General features: G+C 52.4%; 2 protein-coding genes across 8 annotated transcripts in view; one reads left to right on the top strand and one right to left on the bottom strand.

Moving 5' to 3' along the window:
- The window catches only part of DLK2 (delta like non-canonical Notch ligand 2), a 49,907-nt gene extending 26,049 nt beyond the window's left edge, over nt 1-23,858 (top strand). For all 3 annotated transcript variants that reach the window (XM_069955470.1, XM_069955468.1, XM_069955469.1), the window contains exons 2-7: nt 8,869-8,984; nt 10,558-10,638; nt 17,852-17,915; nt 19,426-19,556; nt 19,699-19,843; nt 21,967-23,858. In XM_069955470.1, the coding sequence (XP_069811571.1) occupies nt 10,566-10,638; nt 17,852-17,915; nt 19,426-19,556; nt 19,699-19,843; nt 21,967-22,681 (1,128 nt within the window). In that variant the 5' untranslated portion in view covers nt 8,869-8,984; nt 10,558-10,565 and the 3' untranslated portion in view covers nt 22,682-23,858. The remainder of the gene's footprint in view (nt 1-8,868; nt 8,985-10,557; nt 10,639-17,851; nt 17,916-19,425; nt 19,557-19,698; nt 19,844-21,966) is intronic.
- Nucleotides 23,859-25,438: 1,580 nt separating this feature from the next.
- ABCC10 (ATP binding cassette subfamily C member 10) overlaps nt 25,439-26,681 on the bottom strand; it is a 71,727-nt gene continuing 70,484 nt past the window's right edge. For all 5 annotated transcript variants that reach the window (XM_069954420.1, XM_069954424.1, XM_069954423.1 and 2 more), the window contains 3 exons: nt 26,505-26,602; nt 26,311-26,423; nt 25,439-25,725 (listed from right to left, as the gene is read on the bottom strand). In XM_069954420.1, the coding sequence (XP_069810521.1) occupies nt 25,587-25,725; nt 26,311-26,423; nt 26,505-26,602 (350 nt within the window). In that variant the 3' untranslated portion in view covers nt 25,439-25,586. The remainder of the gene's footprint in view (nt 25,726-26,310; nt 26,424-26,504; nt 26,603-26,681) is intronic.

Below are 26,681 nucleotides of genomic sequence, written 5' to 3'. Positions count from 1 at the left end.
AAATCCCCATAGAAAACCTCTCCTGCTCTGGACAGTTCCTGACATGGACAGAGGTGGCAGCAGAGAGCACTGTGTCACACTGGAGAGAATACACCACTTCCTGCAGGACATACAGCAGCTGATAAGTACTGGATGACTGGAGATTTTTTAATAGGAGTAAATTACAAAGCTATATAACTTTCTGAAACCATTTTAAGCCCCTTTTACACGGGCCATGTAAAGGTGTCAGCGGTCAGCCAAGCACTTCAATGGCCGCTAACCGTCTGATTGTATCTTTTGTGCGGGCAGTAAAATCTATTGGCCGCACATCTCCCTATGTAAACAAGGTATGTGTGATCACTAGCGATCTAATTAAATGGCCACACAAACAATGCAATGATCCTTTGTGTGGCCATTGGGTCCATCTAGTCGTCTCTTTTAGTGTTTCCCTTCTTATTGTCTCAGGATTGACAGGTAGATAGATGTATGTACCAGGCAGGTTACATTCTGTTATTATAGATTTACCAACCACCTCTGCTGGAAGTTTCCTCCAAGCATCTACTACTCTTTCAGTAAAGTAATATTTCCTCACGCTGTTTCCCCCAGTAACCTCTCCCTGTCTCCTCATGTTCTTGAGTTCAGTGTTTTTCCGAAGACCCTTCCCTCCTGACCCTTATTTAATCCTGTAACCTATATAAAGGGAACCTGCCACACGGGGCAGAACACACCCTGCCCCTGGATAAAGGATCATATACTTGTCTCCTCTATCTACTGGTGTTAGATGATGCTGCAATGCTGTAAAGATCACTTTACTGCAGCCACAGACACAACAGGAAGTCTCAGCTTAGTTTTAGCCCCAGTGGTGAGAATGAGAACTGCAAGATATCAGGATTATTATATAATATAGGTAAAAAAAAGAAAAACTTCACAAAAAAAAATCTTTAAAATGATGTTTAACATAACTTTATTTAAACAATAAGTAATTTTCTGATGAGACTGTCCCTTGGAATTTGAATGCAGACATGTATGAGTATCTATTAGGGGGCAAGTCTGGCAAAGCAGGGGATATTTCAGAAACTGCTAAACCAAGGATGAAAACCTGGGCCGGGCGGGATGTACGGCAGGAGGAGAGGTTGGTGAAAGCGGCATAATCTGCTGGGGACACCCTGGGAGAGCCAGGGCCTGCAGTCCTCTGGTAGTGCCTGTGCCCACCCGGGGTCTGGCTCCTGGCCTCCACCACATTCACCCAGTGTGCATTCAGGGAAATGGTCCACGTGTCAGTGGTTTAGTGGACTGTCCCAATAACGGCATTGGTGAGGGCACGGGTAAATAAAGCACAATTCAGCGTAGTATATACACCGTATACACACTAGTTTTACACTGGAAAGCGGCATAAGCATACTTAAGCCTAGTATATAACACGGATACACACTGGTTTTACATGCTAACAAGAGGGCTGGCTTGTTAGACGTGTATTATCTGTATACCAGTAATTGTATACTGTATACCACTGATATACTGTCGGTCAGATTCCATTTTTTGGGGTCACAGAGTATTAGACTTAAGTAGTCTACCTACTCGCCTACCTACCTAATAACACTCCTGCCCCTGCTCCAGCATCTCTCCCTGACTCCTACCAGGCTGCAAGTGAACAGAGCATCAGTTGACCTGTGTCTAAATACACCCAGGTCACCTGATGCAGCCGGCCAATCACTGCTTTTCCAACATCCAACATGTCTGCTGCATAGCAGCATCTCCCAGCCCCTCCTCCGCTTATTTATTTGCTAATTAAAGCCTACAAACATGCAGGAAGGAGACTATTCGAGCACCATGCAGTACTCACTTGAACATTGAGTGCTCTCGAGTAGCCTAATGCTTAAGTGAGTAGTAAGCTCAGAGGAGTATGCTCACTCATCTCTAGCTAAGACCCAAATGAAGACAAGGGAGACAGAATGCTGAAAGTAGCAAGAAATATAAAAATTACAAGGCTCTACGACATTGAGATCCCAAGGTCAGCATAACACAAACAGGAATAAAGGAAGCGATAAAGAAACAGCTACCAACACTCAGGCCAAAGCGACAGCGGTCACACTCATCTCTAGTGATTCCCCACCCAAACCGTCCAGATTACCTGATCCATTACTCTGGAATCAGACTGTGAAAGGCCCCACACACAGCCCAACCAATCTTAGGCTAGCAAAGGTACCCCTATAAAAAGGAGCTAGTTCCTGGTGGGAGGGCTTTTTGATGTCAGAAGAAGTGGAGAAACACAGAGAGCACAGTTCCTGCTGCAGTGGAGCCAGGGCCTGATTTAGGCCAGGACCCTTGTCAGGGAACAAAGGAGAAATTTCTTTTATGTCAGTGACTACAGCTAGCATGCAGTGCTAGAAACCTTAGGAGGAAAACCTTGTCCATGCCAGGGATACCTTCAACAAGAGACAGGGCAGTAACCCTGAAGTTAGGTACTGACCTCAGTAGGACAAATAGTGTGTACTAAGCTGAAGTATCCTACTGTAATACACAGGTATTCTGGAAAGCCTCGGAAACTCCTGAGACCTTGTACTACCCTACTAGGACAGGAATCCAGCACTATAGGGCAAAAGGCAGTCAGATCAGAGTATCTTTACATCAGTCCGAGTATTTTCTACTACTGTTCTCCACTACGCTATCCCACCAGAGTACACTACTAAATGGACAGGGCCCTCAGGACATTTCCTTTACTCTACCCTGCTCGTACAACTCTTTACCATTACCTCTTGCCTGCACCAAAGTGTTCCTCAAAGTGTTCTTAACTTGTATTGCACTGAAGTTTTTACAAGTAAACCAAGTTATCCTGGTTAAGCTACTGGACTCTGGTCTCTTACTGTTGCACCTGCACCTATACATCTATTCACACTTAGGTTATTCAAACCTCAACTCAGGACCAGGGGCGTAGCTAGGGGTTCAGCCTAGGGGGGGGCGAGCGAGTCTCAGTGGGCCCCCAACCGATTATGTTACCCATAGGGAACCTCAATAGATGACGATGCTTTCCGAATAATAAAGGGTATTTTCTACTCCATTATTTATAGTGAACAGGGACTGAGAACAGTGGGAAAGACTTTCTACATCTCACATATATAACCATCTACAAATTAAAGGGGTTATCCAGCATTACAAAAACATAGCTATCTTTTTCCAGAAACAGCGCCACTCTCCCCCAAAGCTTGGATGTGGTAGTGCAGATCAGTTCCACTAAAAGTGAATGGAACCAAGTTGTAATACCACACACAACATAGGGGCAGCTATGGCGCTGTGTTTGTTTTCTAATTAGTCATCCATCCATTCTTCTATCTCTTTATCTCATATCTATCTGTCTAATTTCTATTGGGCAGCATGAGGACTACACCATAGCTGATGGTCAGGGACCAAAGAGGCAACACCTGAAGGGTGAACCCGCAGTACCAATAGTGTAAATGTATAGTACAAATGCAAGGTAATAATAAATAGTCCCATGAAGTCTAAGGCAACTATACTAAATAACCTATATACAAAAAAGCCAGACTACTGCAACATAACCAAATGGTATAATTACTGTATGATATCTATTTACTATAGATTATCAACCATTATGGGCCTGGCATGGGGCACACACAACAGTTAAAGACTGCAGCAAATTTTAGGATGTGTAAAAAAATAATATTATATATATATAGTTAACATAAGACAATTTTACGAGTAATACCTCAACACCACCATCGCACCATAATGACTAATACCAGGGGGGTCAAACTCACCGCCTTCCAGATTTTTAAAAATTACAATTCCCATTAGGCTTGAACAGACAAAGCACTGGGGGCGTATTCTCCGCCTGAAATGTAATGACGTGTTTGCTAGGTGGTTTGCTTTTCCTTTTTCCTCTGGCTCGGCCATCATGCAGACTTCTCCTGGCGATGCCTCGTCTCTGCCAGACAAACATTCTAGGCATCTCACCAAGGCACCATCCCTATGTGTATTGCTCTACACTGTTACCCACTTTATGCCCTCATGTAGTATTTAGACGCAGTTTTAGCCCTCATATACACTCACCGGCCACTTTATTAGGTACACCTGTCCAACTGCACGTTACCACTTAATTTCTAATCAGCCAATCACATGGCGGCAACTCCGTGCATTTAGGCATGTAGACATGGTCAAGACAATCTCCTGCAGTTCAAACAGAGCATCAGTATGGGGAAGAAAGGTGATTTGAGGCCTTTGAACGTGGCATGGTTGTTGGTGCCAGAAGGGCTGGTCTGAGTATTTCAGAAACTGCTGATCTACTGGGATTTTCACGCACAACCATCTCTAGGGTTTACAGAGAATGGTCCGAAAAAGAAAAAACATCCAGTGAGCGGCCGTTCTGTGGGCGGAAATGCCTTGTTGATGCCAGAGGTCAGAGGAGAATGGGTAGATTGGTTCCAGCTGATAGAAAGGCAACAGTGACTCAAATAGCCAACCGTTACAACCAAGGTAGGCCGAAGAGCATCTCTGAACGCACAGTACGGCCAACTTTGAGGCAGATGGGCTACAGCAGCAGAAGACCACACCGGGTGCCACTCCGCTCAGCTAAGAACAGGAAACTGAGGCTACAATTTGCACAAGCTCATCGAAATTGGACAGTAGAAGATTGGAAAAACGTTGCCTGGTCTGATGAGTCTCGATTTCTGCTGCGACATTCGGATGGTAGGGTCAGAATTTGGCGTCAACAACATGAAAGCATGGATCCATCCTGCCTTGTATCAACGGTTCAGGCTGGTGGTGGTGGTGTCATGGTGGGGGGAATATTTTCTTGGCACTCTTTGGGCCCCTTGGTACCAATTGAGCATCGATGCAACGCCACAGCCTACCTGAGTATTGTTGCTGACCATGTCCATCCCTTTATGACCACAATGGACCCAACATCTGATGGCGACTTTCAGCAGGATAATGCGCCATGTCATAAAGCTAGAATCATCTCAGACTGGTTTCTTGAACATGACAATGAGGTCACTGTACTCCAATGGCCTCCACAGTCACCAGATCTCAATCCAATAGAGCATCTTTGGGATGTGGTGGAACGGGAGATTGGCATCATGGATGTGCAGCCGACAAATCTGCGGCAACTGTGTGATGTCATCATGTCACTATGGACCAAAATCTCTGAGGAAGCTTCCAGCACCTTGTTGTATCTATGCCACCAAGAATTGGGGCAGTTCTGAAGGCAAAAGGGGGTCCAACCCGTTACTAGCATGGTGTACCTAATAAAGTGGCCGCTGAGTGTAGTTCCTTCTATGCTCTCATATAGTAAAAAGACCACCATTTATACCCTAACATATTAGATTATCCCCCCTTTACCTCCATGTAGAAGACAGACCCTCCCTGTGCACCCCCATATAGTAGTCAGGCCCCTCTGTACCTTCATGTGAAATTCAGCTTCTCTGTGCATCCATATGGTAGTTAGACCTTCTGTGGCCCAATATAGTTATTATTTCCCTCAGTTACCATATAGTAGTAGTTAGGGCCCTCATATAGAAGGTATTATTCTCCATGTAGGCATCCCCTCCAGCACCATCTCATGTAGGTAATCCCCCCAGTATCTATTCCTCATGCAGCCACCCCCTTCCCCAGCGGTAATCTCCCTGGTAATCCTCCTGGTGGTTAGACACCCCACCACCACCACCAAATGTACCTCAAAATTAGGTACCCTCTTTTCAATTAGCCAGCACATCCCATACCACAACCCCCATAGGTAACATCCTTTCCAGGAGTTAGCCCCACCCACCCACATAGGTCTCCTCCTCTATAATTAAGGAAAAAAGCCATACTTACCTGCTGTGCGGTTGCAGTACTGTAGTCTTCTGATGTCAACTCTCTCCCTGCTCTGTAAGCACACAACTGACATCACTGAGGTCCCACAGCTCTAAGGGAGGGAACAGCCTCTTGTGGCCACAACAGTGATTGGTAGGGTGGAGAGCCTTTTTAATCACTGTGCCTCATTCAACCCTATGTTCTCTTCGAATCAGGCACAACATTCGGTAGCCGTATGGGCCCCCCAGGAGCTCTGGTTGCTGGCCAGGGGCCACCTACAGCCAATAGACATTTGTTAAGTCTGTCTGCATAAGCAATAGCTTTTGCGGACAGCATTAACTGGTGAAATCATCAGTGGGCCCCCTGCCTGTGTGGGCCCGGGAGCGACCGCCCCCTCTGCCCCCACCAAATTACGCTACTGCTCAGGACCCATTTGTCTGGAGTAGGTTCAAACACCACTCCTGGCCACCGTGACAAGGGCCCAAGTTACTCTACACCCACGCAGCTGCCACAACACCGCATAGCTACCCCGGCATAAGGCACAGTTAGATGTATTGTTTTGTGTTTTTCTGTACAGTCAGGTGTATTGTACAGAATACAGTCCGGTGTATTGTACAGTTAGATGTGTTGGTCTGTACAGTTGTATTGTACAGTTATACAGTCAGGTGTATTGTTCTGTACAGTCAGGTGTATTGTACAGTTATGTGTTGGTCTGTACAGTTACACAGTCAGGTATATTGTACAGTTAGATGTATTGTTCTCTACCGTCAGGTGTATTGTACAGTTATATAATCAGTGTATGGTACAGTCAGGTGTATTGTACAGTCAGGTGTATTGTACAGTTAGATGTATTGTTCTCTACAGTCAGGTGTCTTGTACAGTTATACAATCAGTGTATGGTACAGTCAGGTGTATTGTACAGTTTGATGTATTGTTCTGTAGAGTCAGGTGTATAGTACAGTTATACAGTCAGGTTTATTGTACATTTAGATGTGTTGTTCAGTTATACAGTCAGATGTATTGTACAGCTATACAGTCAAATTGTATTGTACAGTTAAATGTACAATACCGCATAGCTCCCCCGGCATACGGCACAGTTAGATGTATTGTTCTCTACAGTCAGGTGTATTGCACAGTTATACAGTCAGGTGTATTGTACAGTTAAGATGTGTTGTTCTGTACAGTTAGGTGTATTGTACAGTTGTGGTGTTCTGTACAGTCAGATGTATAGTACAGTTATGTGTTAGTCTGTACAGTCAGGTGTATTGTACGGTTATAAGTGTTAGTCTGTAGAGTCTGTAGAGTTTAGTATGCGGTACAGTCAGGTGTATTGTATGGTACAGATGGGCGTATCGTGCGGTACAGAAGAGTGTACAGTGCGGTATAGCTGGGTGTACAGTGAGGTATGGTCGGGTGTACAGTGCGGTACAGTTGGGTGTACAGTGTGGTACAGTCAGGTGTACAGTGTGGTATAGCTGGGTGTACAGTGCGGTACGGTCGGTGTATAGTGCGGCTACAGTGCGGATGGCTAGGCGTATGGTGTGGTACGGTCGGGTGTACAGTGTGGTATAGCTGGGTGTACAGTATGGTACAGTTGGGTGTATAGTGAGGTATGGTCGGGTGTACAGTGTGGTATAGCTGGGTGTACAGTATGGTACAGTTGGGTGTATAGTGAGGTATGGTCGGGTGTACAGTGTGGTATAGCTGGGTGTATAGTGCAATACAGTCGGGTGAACAGTGTGGTATAGCTGGGTGTACAGTGCAATACGGTCGGGTGTATAGTGCGGTATGGCCAGGTGTATAGTGCGATATAGCTGGGGGTACAGTGCGGTATGGCCAGGTGTATAGTGCGATATAGCTGGGGGTAAAGTGCGGTACAGTCGGGTGTACAGTGTGGTACAGTCGGGTGTACAGTGCGGTATAGCTGGGTGTATAGTGCGGTATGGTTGGGTGTACAGTGCGTTATGGTTGGGTGTATAGTGCGGTATAGCTGGGTGTATATTGAGGTACGGTCGGGTGTACAGTGCGGTATAGCTGGGTGTATATTGAGGTACGGTCGGGTGTACAGTGCGGTATAGCTGGGTGTATAGTACGTTATGGTTGGGTGTATAGTGTGGTATGGTTGGGTGTATAGTGCGGTACGGTTGGGTGTACAGTACGTTATGGTTGGGTGTACAGTGCGGTACGGTTGGGTGTACAATGCGGTACGGTTGGGTGTATAGTGCGGTACGGTTGGGTGTACAGTACGTTATGGTTGGGTGTATAGTGCGGTACGGTTGGGTGTACAGTGCGGTACGGTTGGGTGTACAGTGCAGTGCGGTCGGATTATCCGCCTGATCCATTACTTCTCTCCCTACAGCTCTGCCTCCTGTCATCATATAATGGCGGCTGCTGTCAGCAGTCGTGTATCTCCTGGCAGCCGGCTGCCCCGGGGACCTGCCCAGGGTCGGCATTACTTCTCGTTATAATGTCCAGGTATGTGTCACAGAGAGGCTGAGCACCGGCTGCTGACAGATGCCAATGAAAAACATCCTGGCACCAAGCAAGAAGCAGACAGAGATGGAGTAGCCGCGGTCACATGACCTGCCAGGAAAATCGACTATTATAGTATTCACTGCAGTAGAGGACTGTTCACACATGCTGCTACACAGTGTAAACCTGATAATCCTTATATATATCCATATGACAGCCGTACTGTACTGTGCAGCCGCCTTCACTACTGGTTTATTATAGCGCTATATGTATCAGACCAATATGGGTGGTGACGCCAGCTGGTGGTCGGGGGTCTCTGCGATCCTGGTGCCGTGACACTGGGTGGTGGTTGGGGGTTACCCCCAGTGCTGTGATGCCGGCTGGTGGTCTGGGGTCTCGGTTACCCCCAGTGCTGTGATGCCGGCTGGTGGTCTGGGGTCTCGGTTACCCCCAGTGCTGTGATGCCGGCTGGTGGTCTCTGTTATCCCCAGTGCTGTGATGCCCCCCACGTTCTCTCACACTGACTGCTGGTGCCCCTGCACTCTGCAGCCTTCAGGGGCCCCACAGGTCATGTGACACCACAGATGACTAACCCTGTATTCATCTCTGCAGTCTATAGGCCGGAGATGTCCAGACATCAGGATCCATAATCCTCCTGGAGATGGGGCCGTCCCTGCAGCTGTCCCCGTAACCCGCAGGACCGTCCTCACCCTGTCCTTCCTCTGAAGGTACGAGTCCTGAGGGGCCCCATGTGGGGGTGAGGGGGAGGACACAGGAGGGGGTGGGGCAAGACATGGGTTGGGGGGGGGGGAGACCACAGAGGAGGGGGCGGAGCAAGACATGGGGAGGACACAGAGGAGGGGGCGGAGCAGGACATGGGAAGGGAGAGGACACAGAGGAGGGGGCGGAGCAGGACATGGGGAGGACACAGAGGAGGGGGCGGAGCAGGACATGGGAAGGGAGAGGACACAGAGGAGGGAGGCGGAGCAGGACATGGGGAGTGGGGAGGACACAGAGGAGGGGGCGGAGCAGGACATGGGGTGCGGAGAGGACACAGAGGAGGGGGTGGAGCAAGACATGGGGAGGGGGGAGGACACAGAGGAGGGGGCGGAGCAGGACATGGGGAGCGGAGAGGACACAGAGGAGGGGGTGGAGCAGGACATGGGGAGGACACAGAGGAGGGGGCGGAGCAGGACATGGGGAGAGGGAAGGACATGGGGAGGGGGGAGGACACAGGAGGGGGCGGAGCAGGACATGGGGAGCGAGAGGACACACAGGAGGGGGCGGGGCAGGACACAGATGAGGACACAGAGCAGGACACAGGAGGGGGTGGGGCAAGACATGGGTGAGGGGGGAGGACACAAAGGAGGGGACAGAGCAGGACATGGGGAGGGGGAAGGACACAGAGGAGGGGGCGGAGCAGGACATGGGGAGGGGGAAGGACACAGAGGAGGGGGCGGAGCAGGACATGGGGAGGGGGAAGGACACAGAGGAGGGGGCGGAGCAGGACATGGGGAGGGGGAAGGACACAGAGGAGGGGGCGGAGCAGGACATGGGGAGGGGGGAGGACACAGAGGAGGGGGCGGAGCAGGACATGGGGAGGGGGAAGGACACAGAGGAGGGGGCGGAGCAGGACATGGGGAGGGGGAAGGACACAGAGGAGGGGGCGGAGCAGGACATGGGGAGGGGGAAGGACACAGAGGAGGGGGCGGAGCAGGACATGGGGAGGGGGGAGGACACAGAGGAGGGGGTGGAGCAGGACATGGGAAGGGGGGAGGACACAGAGGAGGGGGCGGAGCAGGACATGGGGAGGATACAGAGGAGGGGGCGGAGCAGGACATGGGGAGAGGGTAGGACACAGAGGAGGGGGCGGAGCAGGACATGGGGAGGACACACAGGAGGGGGCGGAGCAGGACATGGGGAGAGGGTAGGACACAGGGGAGGGGGTGGAGCAGGACATGGGGAGGACACACAGGAGGGGGCGGAGTAGGACATGGGGACGGGGGAGGACACGGGTGAAAGGGCAGGGAATGATACAGGTAGGGGGATGGGGAAAGACAAAGATGAGCAGGCGGGGCAGAACACAGGTGAAGGGGCAGGGCTGTAACCCACAGCAACCAATCCCAGCCTTGCTTTAATTTTAACCCTGTTCTCTCCAGAGGCCTCATCCATCCCTGACTCTGAGTGTTTGTTACACTGTGTCAGGATGGGTGGTCTGGCTGTTATAGAGGAGGGGGCAGAGAGCTGAGGCCCCCTGCTGGTGGGATGTAATATAACTGAGGTGTGTTTCTCTCTCTGCAGTGCTGACCATGCTCTGGTGTCCCCCGCTCCTTATCTCCGCCTTCTCTTGGGTTCTGTTCACATTCCAGACTCCAGTAAAAGGTGAATAAACCATCAATGTGTAATACACCACACATCCACCGGGGGCGCTCACAACTCCTACCAGCTTTACAGTCATCTCCAGAGCTGCACTCACTATTCTGCTGTTACATCAGGTCTCATCCTCCAGAGCTGCACTCACTATTCTGCTGTTACATCAGGTCTCATCCTCCAGAGCTGCACTCACTATTCTGCTGTTACATCATGTCTCATCCTCCAGAGCTGCACTCACTATTCTGCTGTTACATCAGGTCTCATCCTCCAGAGCTGCACTCACTATTCTGCTGTTACATCAGGTCTCATCCTCCAGAGCTGCACTCACTATTCTGCTGTTACATCAGGTCTCATCCTCCAGAGCTGCACTCACTATTCTGCTGTTACATCAGGTCTCATCCTCCAGAGCTGCACTCACTATTCTGCTGTTACATCGTGTCTCATCCTCCAGAGCTGCACTCACTATTCTGCTGTTACATCATGTCTCATCCTCAAACTCTTTTTAGTTTTTTAGAAAAATATAAAACATTAACAAATAATATAAATAAAAGAGGCTTTACCAGCCAAAACTAACATAACCTCCAGCCCAGCAATACTATACTAACACCCCAATAACCTCCAGCCCAGCAATACTATACTAACACCCCAATAACCTCCAGCCCAGCAATACTATACTAACACCCCAATAACCTCCAGCCCAGCAATACTATACTAACACCCCAATAACCTCCAGCCCAGCAATACTATACTAACACCCCAATAACCTCCAGCCCAGCAATACTATACTAACACCCCAATAACCTCCAGCCCAGCAATACTATACTAACACCCCAATAACCTCCAGCCCAGCAATACTATACTAACACCCCAATAACCTCCAGCCCAGCAATACTATACTAACACCCCAATAACCTCCAGCCCAGCAATACTATACTAACACCCGAGTAACCTCTAGCCCAGCAATACTAAAACCATATACAAACCTATCTATACATGCCATCCCCCGTTACACCCTCTGGACATGAGCCAGATCCATAAATGCAGCCTCAGCCCTTAGTGACCCCTGCCGGACCCCAAGTGACGACCCCAGACGTGAACCATCAGTTTTAGGAGTCCATGGAGTCTATTCTGCACCTGCTCCATTGATTAACGCCAGAGAAAAGTATACACAGTGCACCCCCCCCCCAACCTATCCAATACCACAACATAACCCCCCTGTCTGCAGACTATACCATGTCCACTCATCTTACATACAAACTGTACAAATTAGCTTCCTGATAGGCTCCTTATAATAACATAACAATATAACAACATACAACAAGGTCCCAGTCACCTCTAAGCCCTTTACTTCTTATCATGAGAAAACAGAACAAAAAGTTATGGGGGCCTGCATCAGCCCTCCACCAGGAGCGGAGGACGGACGGCCAGGTACCATGACTACCAGCTCACCCTTTACTTGACTATTCCCTGACATTATCCCTGACCCTACCCTCTCCCTGTGCTAGCCCTGACCTCACACTATCCCTAACAACAATGAGGGGACATCACCCAGTGGGTTTAGTACCTAGGGCACTGCAAAAGGAACCCTCTCCACAGGAGATGCAAAAAAAAGTCAGTGAAACCTCATCTAAGAGTCTGAAACCCGGGTCCAACCAGATTTCTCTCCGGGAAGGACCCAGCCAAGGGGGCGGCTCCTGTAGGGAAACCACCAAATCCACCATATTAAGTGGCCCTATAAGTCAGTGTAATGACAAGGGAAGAACCAAGGCCAGGTATCCATCCACAGACAGCTGCCCCAGGGGGTCCATCCACAGACAGCTGCCCCAGGGGGTCCATCCACAGACAGCTGCCCCAGGGCTATCCATCCACAGACAGCTGCCCCAGGGGGTCCATCCACAGACAGCCGCCCCGGGGTATCCATCCACAGACAGCTGCCCCAGGGGTATCCATCCACATACAGCTGCCCCAGGGGGTCCATCCACAGACAGCTGCCCCAGGGGGTCCATCCACAGACAGCTGCCCCAGGGGTATCCATCCACAGACAGCTGCCCCAGGGGTGTCCATGCACAGACAGCCGCCCCGGGGTATCCATCCACATACAGCCGCCCCAGGGGTGTCCATCCACAGACAGCTGCCCCAGGGGGTCCATCCACAGACAGCTGCCCCGGGGTATCCATCCACAGACAGCTGCCCCAGGGGTATCCATCCACAGACAGCTGCCCCAGGGGTGTCCATCCACAGACAGCTGCCCCAGGGGTGTCCATCCACAGACAGCTGCCTCGGGGTGTCCATGCACAGACAGCCGCCCCGGGGTGTCCATGCACAGACAGCCGCCCCGGGGTGTCCATGCACAGACAACCGCCCCGGGGTGTCCATGCACAGACAGCTGCCCCTGGGTATCCATCAACAGACAGCTGCCCCTGGGTGTCCATGCACAGACAGCTGCCCCTGGGTGTCCATGCACAGACAGCTGCCCCAGGGTATCCATCCACAGACAGCTGCCCCGTGGAGCAGGATTCCCTGTGGATGGATACCCCGGGGCAGCTGTCTATGGATGGATACCCGGCCTTGGCTCTTCCCTTGTCATTGACTACTTAATATGGTGGTTTCCCAACAGGAGCCGCCCCTTGGATGGGTCCTTCCCGGAGGGATATCTGGTTGGTCCTGGATTCTGAGACTGTTAAATGAGGCTCCATGGGATAATTTTTTGTATATTCATGTTTTCCAAGGAGAAATGCACCTAGGATTTCACTGCATTGAGCGCTTTAGCCGGCAGTGCTCTCTCTGAGATCAGTGATCTGTCTCCACAGGGGAGAAGCCCTACTGGCACCCAGCCTGCCATACTCCAAAGACCTGATCTTCCCAAGGTCACCAGTGATGTTCCTACAGACCTCCACCTTGGAGAGGACTCACTGTGTAGATACCACACAGGGAACGCACAGTGTCTAGTATCTAACTACTTTACTTAGAATAAGATGTAGCAATCTCAGCCAACCAGGTTTCTGAATGCTCCATAAGCCCACTCCAGATAGGTGAGGCTTGCTAAGTGACTCCAACCTATGGAGGCGCCCACCCTGGTGTAAACCGCTATATTGAAGGGTCAATGAAGCAGGAAATGATCCATGTATTTCCACACTCCTCCCGGGGACATCCCCGATTATCGGAGCTCCGGCACTTTGAAAATTGTCCCTTAGATATTGCTTCCCCTGGAAACAGCGCCAGGCCAAGTCCCCAAACTTCTTGGGGATCCGTTTCAACTTAACCCACCCTCAGATCCTGAACTGGGCAGTCCCTGAGCGCCAGGGGCTTCTGGCAATGGGTCAACACAACCATGATAGACCATGGGTCCTGATCTGCCAGGTTTCAAGACCCTGCTGACTTATAGCAGGGGTTGCATAATCCAGAAGAAACCCATTGGGTGTACGAAGATCCTTCACTCGCCCTCCTGTCTGCCATTCCTGAAAGGCCGAGACTGGGTCAGAGGTTTGTGATGTTAACTTTCAAGAAGGTGTTCACTAAAAACACCTCAGGGTTCATCATAGAAAAAAACTCAAGTCTCCTTTAGAGATGAGTGGACCGTCCGATGGACTTTTGGTTCGATGGCATCGGCGCTTTCTCATCATGCCTTTGATCCCGGCCACATACTTTCGCTCCCGCGAATATGCGGCCAGGATATTCAACAGGGATTCCCTGGAATATCCTGTCCGCATATTCCCGTGAGCGCAAGTATGCGGCCGGGATCAAAGGCATGATGAGAGAGCGAACTGCTGTCGGACCAAAAGTCCGAGCAGTTCGCTCATCTCTAGTCTCCTTGTGCGGTACGTAACCTCTCTCTTGGAAGACCAGGCTGTAGGGCCTAGCATAGATCGAATGTAATGCCTAGGATTTTTGTATAGTCTTGGGGCCTGGAAGGGTGTTCGGGAAATCAAACCCGGCAACCCCCCACCCAGTTAGAGACCCTCACACTTGTCCCAGTTGATCTTGGGCCTGGATGCCTCTGAGCAGTGGTCCACCTCTGACATCACCATATCTGCCCCCCCCCCCCCTCTCGTGGATGCAAAGACTGAGACATCATCAGCATACGCTACCACACTCTCATGGCTTTTGGAACCTCTAGGCTTATTCCAACCAGTGACAAGGATCCACTACCAACCCTTTTAACAAAGGGGTCCATCGAGAACACATAAAACAGTGGGTTCAAAGAAGAGCAGAAGAGCCAGACTCAACCTTGAAGGAGCGTCCAGGCCAACCGTTGACCAGCGGGAAACTCTCTGCCCCTGCATACAAGATCTTAAGCCTTTAGCAAAAGTATCTGGTAGGCCATATGTCAGGAGGGACCAGATGTTCTCATGGTCCCCCCGATCATGTGCTTTGACCCTTCCAAAGAGCTGCACTACTCCGCTACCCTGCCTCCCTGACACTAAGGACAGCACTTGTTGATTCGGCCTGGAACAGAGCAGTGCTGAGCCCCCGAAAGGAGCCGGGGTGCAAACATCACCACCCAATTAAACAGTATCTTGGCCAGAAGCTTCCTGTCCGCATTGAGAAAAACTACAGGCCTCCAATTCTAATACAGCTCACATCTTTATCCTTTGACAGAAAAATCAGGGCAAGCCTTCCCATTGCCTTTCAGCAGAGTTTCCGAGGAGAGACACTCATTGAAGACCTCAATCAGGGAAACCAAGATGTCCATAAAGGTCTTTTACCACTTTTAAGCCATATGGACATGGCGAGTTCTTCAGGGCAAACCCTTCAATCGCCAGCCTGACTTCCTCTTTCCTGGTCTCTTTTGCCAAAACGTCAAGAGAGGGGTCTACCGCTGGCTCAGGAACGGTTTCAGCCAGGAAACCCGACATCACATCCCTATCTGGGGTGAGTGAAAAGATCTGACGACCTCTAGGATGCCTGATCTGGACCGGCTCAGAGATCCCATACTATCAACCAGTCCAGTCACGATTTTACTACTCACTGACATCTTAGAGTTTCTGAACGAAAATACTAAAGATGCGTGCCTATCATACGGACACCTCATGAGCAAGGCTTCCACTCTGGTATTGGTATCTCCTCTCTACTACCTCCAGTCGAGACGAGAAGCTTGAGTTTCCTCCTCAGGCCCTGATACACACAATACCTATTCAGGGAGCTGAGGTTTGAGAGCTGGCGGAAGAACCTCGCAACCCGCTTCTTGAATATCTCCCACCACTCTGACTTACTATTACATAGGCCCAGTAGTGATACCTGACTCTGAAGAAAATCCTCAAAGGACTGTCTTACCTCTGCTTCTTCCAGGAGGGACGAATTCAGCCTCCAGTAGCCTCTATTCATCTGTGAAACATTCAGGTGAGACAGACAGTGGTCTGAGAACTCCCCCCCCCCCAACCACGGACACTGCGAAAGAGACGGCTTCCTCCTTTAAATAAAGCCTGTCTAATCTAGACCTGCAGTTACCTCGGTTTTAAGTGAAACCCGCGTGACCCGAGGGGCTCCGGATGTGGGCATCCTCTAGGCGAGCTTCCCTAACTATGCTTATCAGCGCCATACTATCATAAGCCAGCTTGTCCTGTCCTCAGACCTGGTGTTAGTGTTGAAGTTTCCACCAAAGATCATCTGCCGACTCTTTTCCGGTTCCACTTAACTTGTGGGGCATAGATGATAATGAGTCGGAGCTCTTGCCCCTTCATGAGGACATCCAGGATCAGGCACCTCCCCATTGCTAACTCGATAACCCGTCTGCATTCTACAGGAGCGGTAACAAGAACCACCACCCCACTATATGGCTCAGACGCAGGAGACTGGTGTGAAGGCCAGTGCCTCCAGCCTCACTTTTACAGGAAAGGTTGGACTTGTCTACCTAGTCTCCTGCAGAAATCAAAATGTCGGCATTAATACTACCGAGAAAATCAAAGGCTGAGAATCTATCCGTACCTGACTACAAGCGAATGTAACATCAGCTCCATCGGTCTTTTTTACATTAACAGAGCGGCACCGGTGCAGGGATTCTGGTGGCATGGTCCTCATTTTGTACCACTGCCCGGTTCCTGTGCGCGGCGCCGGTCTATTCCCCAGCACTGTCTCACCCTGGAGCACTGGGGGCGAACCCCTAGTGTGACGGAACCCCCTCCCCTCTGTGACGTGGCTCCATTAGAATCCATGACAGAGGGGAGATGGGTCTGACGGTCTGACCATAGTGCTCCTGGCTCGGACAGTGTTTGGGAATAGACCGGTGTCCCCGTGCCAGCGCTGATCTGTTAATGTAAAAAAACCAAAGCGATATACCAAGTGGTACATTCGCTTTAATGCTGGCACAATAAATGGATGCTAACGTCAATGGGGTTAGTGTCACCATCCAGGGTGATAAGAGTTAAGAAGAGGGAGTGCAGCTCTGGAGGATGAGACATGATGTAACAGCAGAATAGTGAGTGCAGCTCTGGAGAATAAGACATGATGTAACAGCAGAATAGTGAGTGCAGCTCTGGAGGATGAGGCATGATGTAACAGCAGAATAGTGAGTGCAGCTCTGGAGGATGAGACATGATGTAACAGCAGAATAGTGAGCGCAGCTCTGGAGGATGAGGCATGATGTAACAGCAGAATAGTGAGTGCAGCTGTGGAGGATGAGATAGGATGTAAGAGCAGAATAGTGAGTGCAGCTCTGGAGGATGAGAAGAAATATAAAGTGTGGATGTGACCTTGCTCAGGGACAACTTTGCCTGCTTTGTGGGTGGATCATGTGACACTGCTGTTTTCCCAGTAATCCCCTGCTCTCCAGGCGGCTGTCAGGTCATGCTGGGAGTTGTACTTTGCCACAGGTTAGGAAACACTTCTGTACAACATGTTAAGCAAACATTGTGTCAGTGCCACCTGGTGGTTGGATGGGAAGTGCACCCCATCAGTCAGCATACAGCTGCGGTGTATTCGGGCCCGCCGGATCTGTGGCCGGGCCTTGTGCCTGCAGCTTCACCGGGACGTTCAGCAGAACATTTATTTGCTGGAACTTCTGCTTCTTTTGGGCCTGGGAGTCCGGTGGGAGGTCCTATGAGTGATTGACCACTCAATGCATACACATACATAAAAGGTTGTCAGTCACAGAAAGGACCTCCCACTGGACTCCCAGAACAATCAGAGACTCCAACCAATACATGAGGAGTTCTGCTGCTGAGTTACATAAATCTTCTCCTCCGGCTCCATGATGTCACAGGTTACATATTGTTTCTTCCTGCAGCTGATGAGTGTGCGGAGCGGTGCGACCTGTACCACGGACACTGCGACCAGGAGGGAGTGTGCAGGTGAGGAGGAGTGCAACGCCTGGAGTGGGTCAAGTGGCTGACGTATACAGCACCACAGCCCCCTTATACACAGAGGGGCCCGGCTACGTGTTATATACAGCAGAGGGGCCCGGCTACGTGTTATATACAGCAGAGGGGCCCGGCTACGTGTTATATACAGCAGAGGGGCCCGGCTACGTGTTATATACAGCAGAGGGGCCCGGCTACGTGTTCTATACAGCAGAGGGGCCCGGCTACGTGTTATATACAGCAGAGGGGCCCGGCTATGTGTTATATACAGCAGAGGGGCCCGGCTACGTGTTATATACAGCAGAGGGGCCCGGATATGTTTTATATACAGCAGAGGGGCCCGGCTATGTGTTATATACAGCAGAGGGGCCCGGATATGTGTTATATACAGCAGAGGGGCCCGGCTACGTGTTATATACAGCAGAGGGGCCCGGCTACGTGTTATATACAGCAGAGGGGCCCGGATATGTGTTATATACAGCAGAGGGGCCCGGATATGTTTTATATACAGCAGAGGGGCCCGGCTACGTGTTATATACAGCAGAGGGGCCCGGCTACGTGTTATATACAGCAGAGGGGCCCGGATATGTGTTATATACAGCAGAGGGGCCTGGATATGTTTTATATACAGCAGAGGGGCCCGGCTATGTGTTATATACAGCAGAGGGGCCCGGCTATGTGTTATATACAGCAGAGGGGCCCGGCTATGTGTTATATACAGCAGAGGGGCCCGGCTATGTGTTATATACAGCAGAGGGGCCCGGCTATGTGTTATATACAGCAGAGGGGCCCGGCTACGTGTTATATACAGCAGAGGGGCCCGGATATGTGTTATATACAGCAGAGGGGCCTGGATATGTGTTATATACAGCAGAGGGGCCCGGATATGTGTTATATACAGCAGAGGGGCCCGGCTATGTGTTATATACAGCAGAGGGGCCCGGCTTTGTGTTATATACAGCAGAGGGGCCCGGCTATGTGTTATATACAGCAGAGGGGCCCGGCTATGTGTTATATACAGCAGAGGGGCCCGGCTATGTGTTATATACAGCAGAGGGGCCCGGCTATGTGTTATATACAGCAGAGGGGCCCGGCTATGTGTTATATACAGCAGAGGGGCCCGGCTATGTGTTATATACAGCAGAGGGGCCCGGCTATGTGTTATATACAGCAGAGGGGCCCGGCTACGTGTTATATACAGCAGAGGGGCCCGGCTATGTGTTATATACAGCAGAGGGGCCCGGCTATGTGTTATATACAGCAGAGGGGCCCGGCTATGTGTTATATACAGCAGAGGGGCCCGGCTATGTGTTATATACAGCAGAGGGGCCCGGATATGTGTTATATACAGCAGAGGGGCCCGGATATGTGTTATATACAGCAGAGGGGCCCGGATATGTGTTATATACAGCAGAGGGGCCCGGCTATGTGTTATATACAGCAGAGGGGCCCGGCTATGTGTTATATGCAGCACTGGAGCTCTAACTTTTTTTCCCGTCAGGTGTGACCCCGGCTGGGACGGTCCATTCTGCGAGGACTGTGTGAGGATGCCCGGCTGCCTCCATGGCGTGTGCCACCAGCCCTGGCAGTGCATGTGTCTGAGTGGGTGGGCCGGGAAGTTCTGTGATAAAGGTAAGTGCGCTGCCCTTCTAATGTCCAGGTTATAATGGAGGCTGACCCCGATCCCTGACCTTTGCAGCCGCCATCCTCCTCAGGCCTGTCCAGGCCAGTTATTACCCCCCGTTCCCTGATTATGTGCCCCTTGTCTCTGCAGATCTGCATATCTGTGAACGCTCCAGTCCCTGTCAGAACGGTGCAGAATGTGTTATTACCCCTGAGGGTGATTACTCCTGTAACTGCCCAGAATCCTTCCATGGCAGAAACTGTGAACTGAAGAGGGGACCCTGCGAGGCAGAAGGGTAAGAAGTGTGGCGCCCTCTGTGTAACATCATAACCAGCGCAGTAGCTGGCCGTGTATTCAGTGTATTGTCTACTCTGATATCTCGTAACTAGAGATGAGCGAACCTGGAGCATGCTGGAGTCCATCTGAACCCGAACTTTCGGCATTTGATTAGCGGTGGCTGCTGAAGTTAGATAAAGCGCTAAGGCTAAGTGGAAATCATGGATATAGTCATTGGCTGTATCCATGTTTTCCAGACAACCTTAGAGCTTTATCTAACTTCAGCAGCCCCAGCTAATCAAATACCGAACGTTCGGGTTCAGATGGACTCCAGCTGCTCCAGGTTCACTCATCTCTAATTGTAACAAACCCTCTGCTTTGCAAGTAAAACATTCTAACATGATGTATCGTTTCTCTGTCTGTATGGAGTCGTACGTAGAATCAGTCCACACATTCCCAGGGTCACTCCACTAGAACAGCGACGAGTTTGTGCCATTGGGATGACTCAGTTAGATCAGAGTCGGGATGGCTCAGTTGGATCGAGGTCGGGATGGGATGGCTCCATTAGATCGATGTCGGGATGGGATGGCTCCATTAGATCGATGTCGGGATGGGATGGCTCCATTAGATCGATGTCGGGATGGGATGGCTCCATTAGATCGATGTCGGGATGGGATGGCTCCATTAGATCGATGTCGGGATGGGATGGCTCCATTAGATCGATGTCGGGATGGGATGGCTCCATTAGATCGATGTCGGGATGGGATGGCTCCATTAGATCGATGTCGGGATGGGATGGCTCCATTAGATCGATGTCGGGATGGGATGGCTCCATTAGATCGATGTCGGGATGGGATGGCTCCATTAGATCGATGTCGGGATGGGATGGCTTCAATCGATCAGGGATAGGATGGCTTCATTACAACAAGGTCGGGATAGCTTCGTTAGGTCGATGTCAGGATGGCTCCGTTAGAACGAGGTCAAGATGGCTCCGATAAAACAAGGTCGGGATAGCTCGGTTACAACTGGGTCGGGACCGCTGGCTCAGTTAGAACGGCGTTGGGATCACTCAGATTGAGGTCAGGATGGCTGTTAAATCAGGGCTGGGATTGCTTAGTTAGATCGAGGTCTTGATGGCTCCATTACATCAGGGTCGGGATGGCTCCGTTGGATCGGGGACGGGATGGTGCCATTAGATAAGGAATGGCTACATTAGATTGATGTCGGGATTTCTCCGTTGGATCAGGGATGGCTCGGTTAGATCAGGGCCCAGATGGCTCCATTAGAATGTGCTTAGGATCGCTTGAGGTCAGAATGGCTCTGTTAGATTGAGGTTGGGATGCCACCTTTAAGGTGTTATTACACGGGCCAATAATAACAGTAAATGAGCGCCGATCTGCTAGATCGGCACTCGTTTACTGGACCTATTATAAGGACTGATTATCATTTAACAAGGGCTGCAGGGACATCGTTACCAATGTCCTTGCAGCCCTTGCCTAACTTCATACACTACCTATCCAGGCTGCAGGGCTCCTCTTGCGGTCTTCTCCCTGGGTCCCACGTGCTCTAGCTTCAGAGCGGCCTGTCTGAGCTGACAGGCTGCTCAGCCAATCACTGGCCGGGATGGCTCGGTTAGAACAGGGCCGGGATGGCTCCATTAGAATGGGGTTGGGATGGCTCCGTTAGATCAGGGCCCGGATGGCTCCGTTAGAACAAGTCCCGGATGGCTCCATTAGAATGGGGTTGGGATGGCTTCGTTAGATCAGGGTCTGGGATGGCTCAGTTGGATCTGGGACAGGGATGGCTCCGTTAGAACAGGTCCCGGATGGCTCCGTTAGAATGGGGTTGGGATGGCTTCGTTAGATCAGGGTCTGGGATGGCTCCGTTGGATCTGGGACAGGGATGGCTCCGTTAAATTGATGTCAGGATGGCTTTGTTAGATCGATGTCGGGATGGCTCTATTGGATAAGGAATGGGATGGCTCCATTAGAACAAGGTTGGGATGGCTCGGTTAGAATGGGGTCGGGATGGCTCGGTTAGAACGGGGATCGGGATGGCTCGGTTAGAACGGGGTCGGGATGGCTCGGTTAGATCTCTCCGGTGTTTCTTGATTTTCAGATAATGATAGTTCTCCTCCCGCAGATTTCCATGCCAGAATGGTGGGTCATGCCTGGATGATGGAGGATACGCAGAGATGTTCACTTGTCGGTGTTTGGCCGGTTACGTGGGTCGCCTTTGTGAGACGGATGTCGATGACTGCCTGATGCGTCCGTGTGCTAATGGTGCCACCTGCATAGACGGGGTGAATCGCTTCTCATGTGAATGCCCTCTTGGGTTTCAGGGACGCTTCTGCACCATCAACATTGATGACTGTGCTGGGCAGCCATGTCACAATGGCGGCCGCTGCTACGATCGGGTTGGAGACTACGAGTGTTACTGTCCTGGCGAATTTACTGGAAAGTCCTGTGAGATCCCTGTTCCTAGGGCCACATGGGAATACGAGACCGCAACGTTGGTGATAGATCAGGCCCCCTCGGCCCCTCCAGAGAGGACAGTCAGCAGCACACGGTGGAGCCCTGGATCCACCCAAAAGCCCAGCCACTTTAAGATCTCTGTGAAGGAGGTGGTGACCCAGAGGGAACACGGCCTCAGTGAACTGCAGGTCATCACCATCGCTGTGCTTGGCCTCATCACCGTCCTGGTGATCTCCCTCACCACGCTGCTTTTGGTGAGGCACCGGAATCGCAGCACCACATGCTGGTGTCATCAGTATTCAGAGTCTTCACCAGACACTAAGACCCAATACCACCAGTGTCAGGGGACATCACAAGATCACGGGAAGACCACAGAGTTATGAGTGGACAGATTATGTATACAGGGGCTCTTGTCTGGGGCCCAACATTGAGACCACAGGGGCCACACAATGACTCCAGGGAGATGGGGTGGTAAGGGCCTTTTTCATTAAGACCCAAGAGTCTCGCACCCTGCAAGGAACCTCCCTGTTCAGCTGACGCTGCCCCGTCACATGATCAGGGTGCCCAGTCCCCTTCCTATGGTCTTAAGAAACGCCTCTCCCCTGGTGACAACTTTCTGGGGTACATTATATGAGATACTATGCGAGCATCTGAGTGTCCTCTCGTTTCAACCTTCATACTCCTCTATACAAAGCAAGTCACTTACAGCAAAGTTGGTTGACAACCACTAATGGCCTAATTACCTTGCTGGTGGTGGTTGTCACCTAAGCTTCCCCCTCCCTACAGCTCCACTCGAGGCAATGTCTGAGGTTATGGTGTTTAAATCATTAAGACAAGAGCTCAGCAGGAGAAGGACTATAGGGGAAGAGAGAGTCATACAGTATATTGGAGGGGCGCCCCCTACAGGCCGTGATACTGGGGTATGATAACACATAGAGGAAGTCATATAGTATATTGGAGGGGCTCCCCCTACAGGCCGTGATACTGGGGTATGATAACACTTATAGAGGGGGTCATACAGTATATTGGAGGGGCTCCCCCTACAGGCCGTGATACTGGGGTATAACACATAGAGGGGGTCATACAGTATATTGGAGGGGCACCCCCTACAGGCTGTGATACTGGGGTATAACACATAGAGGGGGTCATACAGTATATTGGAGGGGCGCCCCCTACAGGCCGTGATACTGGGGTATGACACTTATAGAGGGGGTTATACAGTATATTGGAGGGGCGCCCCCTACAGGCCGTGATATTGGGGTATGATAACACATAGAGGAAGTCATATAGTATATTGGAGGGGCTCCCCCTACAGGCTGTGATACTGGGGTATGATAACACTTATAGAGGGGGTCATACAGTATATTGGAGGGGCGCCCCCTACAGGCTGTGATACTGGGGTATAACACATAGAGGGGGTCATACAGTATATTGGAGGGGCGCCCCCTACAGGCCGTGATACTGGGGTATAACACTTATAGAGTGGATGGTTTTCTTCCTTGTGAGACGCGGTCATGTGACCTGGATCCAGCGTTTATATCCAGAGATGTGAATATTAAATAAAATGAAATAAACTTTGTTGGACTTGGTTGGACAGTCCCAGGTGAGCCGGGGGGGTAAGGGGTTGGTTTGACAGTCCCAGGTGAGCCGGGGGGGTAAGGGGTTGGTTGGACAGTCCCAGGTGAGCCGGGGGGGTAAGGGGTTGGTTGGACAGTCCCAGGTGAGCCGGGGGGGTAAGGGGTTGGTTGGACAGTCCCAGGTGAGCCGGGGGGGGGGGGGGGGGGGGGGGGGGGTAAGGGGTTGGTTGGACAGTCCCAGGTGAGCCGGGGGGGGGTAAGGGGTTGGTTGGACAGTCCCAGGTGAGCCGGGGGGGGTAAGGGGTTGGTTGGACAGTCCCAGGTGAGCCGGGGGGTAAGGGGTTGGTTGGACAGTCCCAGGTGAGCCGGGGGGGGGTAAGGGGTTGGTTGGACAGTCCCAGGTGAGCCGGGGGGGGGGGGGGGGTAAGGGGTTGGTTGGACAGTCCCAGGTGAGCCGGGGAGGTAAGGGGTTGGTTGGACAGTCCCAGGTGAGCCGGGGGGGGGCGGGGGGTAAGGGGTTGGTTGGACAGTCCCAGGTGAGCCGGGGGGGGGGGGGGTGGGAGTTAAGGGGTTGGTTGGACAGTCCCAGATGAGCCGGGGGGGGGGGGGGGGGGTGTAAGGGGTTGGTTGGACAGTCCCAGGTGAGCCGGGGGGGGGGGGGGGGGGGGGGGGGGGGGGGGGGGGGGTAAGGGGTTGGTTGGACAGTCCCAGGTGAGCCGGGGGGGGGGGGGGGGGGGGGGGGGGGGGGGGGGGGGGGGGGGGGGGGGGGGGGGGGGGGGGGGGGTAAGGGGTTGGTTGGACAGTCCCCAGGTGAGCCGGGGGGGTAAGGGGTTGGTTGGACAGTCCCAGGTGAGCCGGGGGGGTAAGGGGTTGGTTGGACAGTCCCAGGTGAGCCGGGGGGGGTAAGGGGTTGGTTGGACAGTCCCAGGTGAGCCGGGGGGGGTAAGGGGTTGGTTTGGACAGTCCCAGGTGAGCCGGGGGGGTAAGGGGGTTGGTTGGACAGTCCCAGGTGAGCCGGGGGGGGGGGGGGTAGAGGGGTTGGTTGGACAGTCCACGGTGAGCCGGGGGGGTAAGGGGTTGGTTGGACAGTCCCAGGTGAGCCGGGGGGGTAAGGGGTTGGTTGGAAAGTCCCAGGTGAGCCGGGGGGGGGGGGGGGGGGGGGGGGGGTAAGGGGTTGGTTGCACACGACACCAGAGGAAGGTGTAAAAACAGTTTATAAGAATAATTGATATTTACATATTCTGAGAGAAATCTCTTCCCTGAGCAACAAATGTGACTCCCTCCTCACCCGCGCCGTCCCCGTCACCCCCCTCTCCACCCGCGCCGTCCCCATCGGCCCCCTCTCCACCCGCGCCGTCCCCCTCCTCTCCACCCGCGCCGTCCCCGTTGCCCCCCTCTCCACCCGCGCCGTCCCCCTCCTCTCCACCCGCGCCGTCCCCCTCCTCTCCACCCGCGCCGTCCCCGTTGCCCCCCTCTCCACCCGCGCCGTCCCCGTCGCCCCCCTCTCCACCCGCGCTGTCCCAGTCGGCCCCCTCTCTGTCCCCGTCGCCCCACTCCTCACCCATGCCGTCCCGTCGCCCCACTCCTCACCCATGCCGTCCCCATCGCTCCCCTCTCCACCTGCGCCGACCCCGGACTGTTGCTGTTTTTGCACTGATCCGCCTGTCACTCTCGCTGGTGCTCTGTTTCCATGTTACTGTCCATATTGCGGTCACTGACAGCTGGCGCTCTGTATCAGCCGGGAGAGGTGCGAGTCTTTTCTGCTGCTCAGCACTGTAGGGGAGTCAAATTCAGCCACTTTCCCAGCATGCATCACCAGCACCCGGTCAGAATCCATGATAGTGTGCAACCTGTAACAAAGCACAGTCAGTACAGAGCCGCTCACCTGTGTCATACGCCAGGGGGCAGGGTCTGGTGACATCACCTGTGTCATACGCCAGGGGGCGGGGTCTGGTGACATCACCTGTGTCATACGCCAGGGGGCGGGGTCTGGTGACATCACCTGTGTCATACGCCAGGGGGCGGGGTCTGGTGACATCACCTGTGTCATACGCCAGGGGGTGGGGGTCTGGTGACATCACCTGTGTCATACGCCAGGGGGTGGGGGTCTGGTGACATCACCTGTGTCATACGCCAGGGGGGCGGGGTCTGGTGACATCACCTGTGTCATACGCCAGGGGGCGGGGTCTGGTGACATCACCTGTGTCATACGCCAGGGGGCGGGGTCTGGTGACATCACCTGTGTCATACGCCAGGGGGTGGGGGTCTGGTGACATCACCTGTGTCATACGCCAGGGGGCGGGGTCTGGTGACATCACCTGTGTCATACGCCAGGGGGCGGGGTCTGGTGACATCACCTGTGTCATACGCCAGGGGGCGGGGTCTGGTGACATCACCTGTGTCATACGCCAGGGGGCGGGGTCTGGTGACATCACCTGTGTGCGATGGTGAGGACTGTCCTCTCCTGGAACTTCTGGCGGATTGTCACTTGCAGCAGGTGGTCGGTCTGGTGGTCTACACTGGCTGTGGCTTCATCAATGCAGAGAATCTACAGACAGACAGGAGGAGGGGGTGAGGGAGCGGCTCTGAGGGTCTCTGGTCTCCTGCGCTGACCCTCCATCCGGCTTACCTTGGCCTCAGTCAGTAGAGCTCTGGCCAAACACAGCAGCTGCCTCTGCCCCAGGGACAAGTTCTTTCCTCTCTCTCCAACATCAGCGTCCAGCCCGCCTGCACAACACCAACAGCAGGGTGACAACAATGGCGGAAGGGCCCCTCCCCTGCCAGTCACATGTCCTGCTCCGCCCCT

This window comes from Dendropsophus ebraccatus, chromosome 15 (assembly GCF_027789765.1).
Source record: "Dendropsophus ebraccatus isolate aDenEbr1 chromosome 15, aDenEbr1.pat, whole genome shotgun sequence".
In the NCBI taxonomy this organism is placed as follows: Eukaryota; Metazoa; Chordata; class Amphibia; order Anura; family Hylidae; genus Dendropsophus; species Dendropsophus ebraccatus.
The sequence above is the reverse complement of the archived record's forward strand: the minus strand, read 5'-3'. Positions and strand labels throughout refer to the sequence as shown.